Here is a 6,263-nt window from a genome sequence, read left to right on the forward strand (position 1 = left end):
CCCACGCTCCCCCCTCTCGTTGCCTTTTCTTTGCCCCCTTTCCCTCTCCCCCAGCCACACTCCACACTCCCCTCTGCTCGTCCTTCTCCTCACCACGTCCCTCTCCCTTGTCCTCTCGCTTTTCTCCATCACCCCTCCCTTCTCCTCTTCTTTCTCCCTCATCCCTGCTCTCCTCTCCCCCATCCCTTCTCTCCCATTTCCCCATTCCCCTCTTCTCCCCACTTTCCTCTCCCCACCACTCCCTCCCCTCTCCCCTCTCCTCCATCCCTGTTCCCCTCTCCTCCCCTCTCCCCCAGCCACACTCCACACTCCTCTGCTATTGCCCCTCTTCTCCCCTCTCCTCTCGCCCTTTCTCCATCACCTCTCCCCTCTCCTCCCCTCTCTCCTCTCCACCATCCCTGCTCCCCACTATCCCTGCTCTCCTCTCCCCTGTCCACTCTTTCCCATTTCCTCATTCCCCTCCCCACAGCCCTCTTCCCACACCTCTCTCCTCTCTTCTCCCCTTCCCTCTCCCTCCTCCCCTCCCCTCCCCTCTCCCTGCTCCCCTCTACCCCATCTCCTCTCTGCTCTCCTCCCCTCTCTCCTCTCCCCCATCCCTGCTCCCCTCTCTGCTCTCCCCACTCCTCTCTCCCCGAACCCCTCTCCTTCTCTCTCCTCTCCACCATCTCTGCTCCCCTCTCTGCGCTCCCCTCTCTGCTCTCCCCACTCCTCTCTCCCCGAACCCCTCTCCTTCTCTCTCCTCTCCACCATCTCTGCTCCCCGCTCCCCTAACCCTGTTCTCCTCTCCCCTATCCCCTCTCTCCACTCTCCCCCACCCCTCTCCCCTCTCCTCCCCTTTCCCCTCATCCCACTCCCCCCATTCCCGTTCCCCCCCAGCGAGGTTCCTGCATCTTCCCCTCCGAGCACCCTCGGCCTCAGCCTGCCCAGGGCCGTGCTGGGCGATGCTGGCGCGGGGGCAGAGCTGGAGCCAAACAGCAATCTGACGGGGCTCCTGAAATCCTGGCTTTGTTCTGCTTCTCAGATGGGGCTCCCCAAATCCCGGTTCTGTTCCACGCTCTCTGGTTTTGCGCTGGCCGTGAGTGCGGCTCCCGCCTCTGGTTTTCCTTCAGGCCTGTTGAACCAGGTCTATGGAGAGAGGCTCCAGGGAAAGCCAGCGCTGCTCCAGAGAGACCTGGGGGCACCGAGGGCTCCAGAGGGTTCCTGGCAGACCCTGGATTTGGAGGCACCGAGGGCTCCAGAGGGTTCCTGGCAGAGCCTGGATTTGGAGGCACCGAGGGCTCCTGGCAGAGCCTGGATTTGGAGGCACTGAGGGCTCCAGGCGGAGCTGGAGAAGCCCGGGGTGGTTGGTGGCAAGGAGGTTTGCCAGCCGGCTGAGCTCTGGCTGTGTTTCTGAGTTGGGTGCTGAGCACCAGAGGCGGCAGGAGCTGGAGCCGTCACTTGGCTGTGTTTTAATTGGGGATCTCTTGCTGAACACTCGGGAAGGGTCCAGTGGCCTCGCAGCAGTCGGAGCGGGGCCTCAGGCACTGTGGCTCTGCTGCGCTATACGGCTTTGACTGCGTTTACTTTCTCCACCCTGGCCTCTGCAGGAGAGAAGTAGCTGGTTTAGTTCTGCTGGTTCTGACACCGATCCAGGATCAGATTTAAAACCTGAGATAATCTGGTCAGGGAGGTTCCCAGGGGATATATTTGATGCGATCCTTTCCCGCTGGACAGGGGATGGTAGAAACAAGTGAAATCTCTTGAAACCCCCTGGAGCCAAGGGCTTTGTCCCTGGGTGCTGCTCGGTGTGAGGCTGTGTCCTCGTTTGCTCTCCATCCAAATGCTCCTGTAGCTCAGTGCTGGGCCTGGGGGAGCTGGAAGCGGCTGGGAGTGAGCAGAGCTTGGAGCCAGGTGGCTGAAGGATCAGAGCTGCCTGTCGTGGGGCAGCGGGGATGGGGACACGTGGGTTTCCTGCCCTGGCATGTGGGTAAATATAAGCCTTGCGACGTTTTCGTTCCTGGCTTCAGGTGGGGGAGTGGTCGGAGGCTTTGGCAGCTCTGGCTGGCGATGAATCTCCCTCCTTGCACCACGTCTGCCTCTGGCTCTGCACCACGTGCTGTCTCCTCACCGCTCTCCCCTTTCTCTCTGCTTTAGATCCGCTGCGATGCTCCGATCTCTGCGCCCGCGAGAGGACTCAGCTCCCGGAGCCGCCGTTCCCAGCTGATGCAGCCGCTGGGGCCACCATGGATCCGGGCAGCCCGGAGGATCCTGCCTGGCCCCGGGCGCAGCGCGGGCAGCGAGAGGGAAGCGCCCGGAGGCAGGAGGAGAGCGACGCCTGCGTGGGGGCCACGGAGCCGCAGCAGCCTCAGCTGCCCCCCGGCAAGCTGAAGAAAACGGCGCTCAAACTCTTTGGAGGGAAGAGGAGCATCTGCACGCTGCCCAGCTTCTTTGGGGGCCGGAGCAAAGGGCAGGGGAAAGCGGCCTCTAAGAAGGGCCTCAGCAAATGCCAGACCCACGATGGGCTCAGCGCTGCGGCCTGCGACAAGGGCGCCGCGGGACAGCCGGAAAGCCCTTTGGAGGGGAGCGGGGACTCGCATCCTTGCCCTCTGCCGAGCTCCCAGAGCGCTCACGTGGCCTTGGCCCCCAGCACCAAGTTGGATTTGGGCCGTCGGGACAGCTCTCCGCCCGGGAGCATCGAGGGCTGTGAGAAGAAGCCCAGCGGGGAGAAGTCCTCCTGCCCCAGAGCCAAGAAAGGCCTGAGAGGGTTTTTTAACAGCATCCGGCGTCACCGTAAGAGCAAGGCTGCCGAGGGTGAGAAAGCAGAGCTCCCCGAGTGGCACGGGGCTTCGGAGGAGGCCGGCAAAGCCCCCGGTGTGGGCTTGGCGAGCGAAGGGGCCGTGGAGGGAAGGGTTCTGGGAGCTGCGCCTCTGCCTGGTGCCGGCCCAGGGAGCGTGGATGATGAGCGCTCGGTGGGCAGCGCTGGCGACTGCGGGGAGGCCGCCCAGTCCGGCGCTCTGCCGGCTGATGGAGACGGCTGCGAGGGAGACACGGAGGTGATGGCAGGACAGGGGGACGATCCGGGTATGAAATCGGAGGCTGACACTGTTGTCTGTGCAGAGTTTGACCACGGCAATCAGCTGCTGGCCTTTCACCCAGACTTCCTGGACACCGACCCCACCTGCCTTCACTCTGGGGACTTGCTGAACCTCATCCTGGGAGACGTTGCCTCCCTGAAGAGCTTCGATTCCCTGACAGGGTGCGGAGACGACATCGCTGAGCCCGACATCGCCGAGAGCAGCCTCTCTGTGGAGCACAGCCGCGATGCGGCTAAACGGAGCTCCTGCCTGGTCACCTTCCAGGGCGGCGGCGAGGAGATGGCCGTCCCGGAGGAGGCGGAGGAGTTCCTCCCGCAGCCGTGGGACAGCAGAGCGGCCGGGGACAGGAGCTACGGAGCGCAGGTGTCGAGGAGCAGTCTGGAGTCCCACGCCTCGCACGAGGCAGGAGCCCTTCCCTACGTGGGGGAGGCGATGGACGGCGTGGACCTCCTGACGCCGCAGAGCGACCAGCAGGAGTCCGCCCCGAACAGCGACGAGGGGTATTACGACTCCGCCACGCCGGGTCTGGAGGACGAAGCCGGAGACGGGCTCGGGGAGATGAAGAAGGACCGTCTGCCCAGAGACAGCTACAGCGGGGATGCACTTTATGAGTTCGATGCGCTCCTGAGTCCCTCTCACGGGGAGGAATCCCTGTTTGAGAGCAAAGTCTCGCGCCCAGAGATCTTCAGCTACTTCTTGGACTTGTGCCTCCCTGCTGAGGAGAGGCTGGTGCCGGTGCTGGATCAGAAGCGAGGGGTGATGGAGACGGAGGAGGAGCGGCTGGTGGCCATTCAGAAGGAGCTGCTGTACTGGGAGCTGCAGAGGGAGCCGGTCCTGAAGCGCCTGGGTGTTCCCAGCCAGGAGAAGTGTCCCCGGGAGAAGCCGTGGGTTGAATGTAAGAGCAGAGCAGGCAGCTGCGTCGGCAAGAACCAGAGCGGCCTTGGCGGGGAGCCGGTGGGCTCGCACGCCCCACACAGGGGTGTGAATAGTGGGGGTTTGGGAGCTCGAGCTGAAAATCCCGAGTGGAGGGATTTCTCTCAGACGCCGTGTCCAGAATCCTGTTACGGCAGCCAGAAAGCCCAAGGAAGTTGCCTTATTGAGCTCCCGCAGGAGAGCGTGGGGTTCAATTCGGACGCGGGCTGTGGGTTGTTTGGGGGCTCCCTCCAGGGCGGCGCAGCCCCAGCCGAAGCGGGGCTGTTCCCTGGCTACAGACTCGCGGAGCAGGAGCGCGGCGGCGGAGCGGACGCCCCCCAAGAGCCCCTGGAGGTCAGCGAGCCCGAGCACGCGGTGAGCTTCTCGCAGGCGCTGGTGGAGTTCACCAGCAGTGGGACCCTCTTCTCCAGCCTCTCGGAAAGCCTGGGGAGCTCCGGCTCCGGCTCTTCCTTCACCCAGAACCTCCCTGCCCTCCCCACCATGGTCACCTTTGATGTGGTCGATGTGGAGCAGGAAGGGGAAGGGGAATGCGAGCAGCATCCCGAGCTGAACGGCGGCGAGGACATCGCTGAGGCCTTTGACGACGGCTTCGTCCGCAAAGAGTCGCTGGCGGAGTGTGAGGAGGCCGCGTCCCCGGGGTGGGTGCCGGGCTCCTTCGCGAGCGGCAGCTGGGGTGTCGCCAGCCTGCCCCGACACCTGCGCCTGCACGGGCTGAGCCCCTGCGGGCCAGCACCGCTCTCCCTCGACCGCAGGAGCCGCTCGCTCGACACCGAGAGCCTGGAGTTCGAGCTGGCGGGTTTGCAGGTTGGCCGGAGCGGCCCTCAGCCCGGCCAGCTCTGGGTGAAGCGGGAGGGTGGCAGAAAGGACTCGTGCGGAGCGAGGAGGAGCCGGAGCAAGGAGGAGGCCGCGCTGGTGGCTCCCGAAGGTGGCTCGAGCTGGCCGGGCTCGCAGCAGCTCCAGCACGACGGCTCTACGGCTGCCGGGGGAAGTGAGCTCTGGGGTTTGGCTGCATCCGCAGGGATGGAGAGCGCGTGGGAGCCATTGGAGCAGCCGGGCACCATGTCCCCTCTCCCGTCTCTTCCCTGCAGCATCGCTGGAGAGACTTCGGACGGGCGGCCCCCGCTCAGGCCCTGCAGTTTGCCCCTGCAGAGCGAGGGACGCTGTTCCCGGGAGGCGGGCGGCTCCTCGCGGCTCCACGGAGAAGGCAGCGCCAAGACTGTGTCCCGTGTGTTCCCCTCAGGAGAACCGGAGCCCAAGCTGCCCCCGAGCTTCGGTTTCGCTTCCTCCCCAGAGAAGCGTGCCAAGTGCCGCCCCATCGGCATCGCCCAGGGCGTGCGGCAGCATCCCAGCGTTAGCTCCGACACCGGCAAGAGCCCGGAGCGCTGCGGAGACGCCCTGAAAGGCAGAGCCCTCCCCGGCCACACAGTGCCTGCCGTGAATGTCACCGGAGCTGAGTAGCTGCTTGGGGAGGGAGCAGAAAGGGCTGGAAAGTGCTGGGAGGGGAGAGGAAACACGAACGAGCCACGTGCGAGTGACTGGGATTGAGACCTGGGCTGAGCAGGGTGAGCTCCTTTCCCGCAGCCGTGGGACGGGATCCGGCCGCTGTGGATGCTCAGGTGGGGTTTGGAGCTGACTCCAGGGTTCATACGTTAATGTTGAAGCTCTGCCTTGTTTTCCAGCCTGAGCCACCATGCGGCAGACGCGCCCGTTGCCGCTGGAGTCCAAGCTGGGAGCGCCCTTGGCTGCATGGCCGGTTTGGGCGAGGGAAAGTCCGTTTGTTCTTCATCTTCTTGGAGCAGGTTTTGGTTCAGACTCCCTGGGAATGTCGTCCATCCGGGCCTGGGTTTGGGGAGTCTGGGAGGAAGGGTGCTGGGTTTTGGCAGAGCGAGGACAGCAGAGTCAGCCGCATGGGGAATGTTGTGGTAATTTTATTTATGGTACTTTTCCCTTGCCCCTCGGGAAAGCAGGGGTCTTTTATGAGGCTGCAGGCATTTTCCAGGTGTAGCTTTAACTTGCTTGGACAGAAGCGCAGCCCTGGTGTCCCTGTTAAGAGCAATGGGTCAGCCCTTCTTGGTCGTGATCTGTCTGCATGGTGCACAATTCCTGGCTGAATCCTTCCACAATATCTGTCCCTCATCCCTCACCTCTCCCACACCATGGCAATACAGTCGAGGGCTTTGGGATAAGCTGGGTTTGCGAGGCGCCTGGAGCTGCGAGGTTGCGGTGCCATCGCTCTCCTAAAAGGGAGCTTGTGTT

At 63.9% G+C, this 6,263-nt stretch overlaps 1 protein-coding gene across 1 annotated transcript; it reads left to right on the forward strand.

Moving 5' to 3' along the window:
• The first annotated feature begins 2,139 nt into the window (after nucleotides 1-2,139).
• Nucleotides 2,140-5,716, forward strand: AMER1 (APC membrane recruitment protein 1). The gene has a single exon (XM_069867795.1). It carries the CDS (start codon nucleotides 2,223-2,225, stop codon nucleotides 5,463-5,465), a length of 3,243 nt encoding a protein of 1,080 aa, XP_069723896.1. The 5' UTR covers nucleotides 2,140-2,222; the 3' UTR covers nucleotides 5,466-5,716.
• Nucleotides 5,717-6,263: the final 547 nt, after the last annotated feature.

The sequence above is a fragment of the Phaenicophaeus curvirostris genome, chromosome 13 (genome assembly GCF_032191515.1).
Source record: "Phaenicophaeus curvirostris isolate KB17595 chromosome 13, BPBGC_Pcur_1.0, whole genome shotgun sequence".
NCBI classification, from domain to species: domain Eukaryota; kingdom Metazoa; phylum Chordata; class Aves; order Cuculiformes; family Cuculidae; genus Phaenicophaeus; species Phaenicophaeus curvirostris.

Coding starts and splice junctions, on each gene's coding strand:
- AMER1 (XM_069867795.1), top strand. CDS start 2,223: ATGGATCCGGGCAGCCCGGAGGATCCTGCCTGGCCCCGGGCGCAGCGC.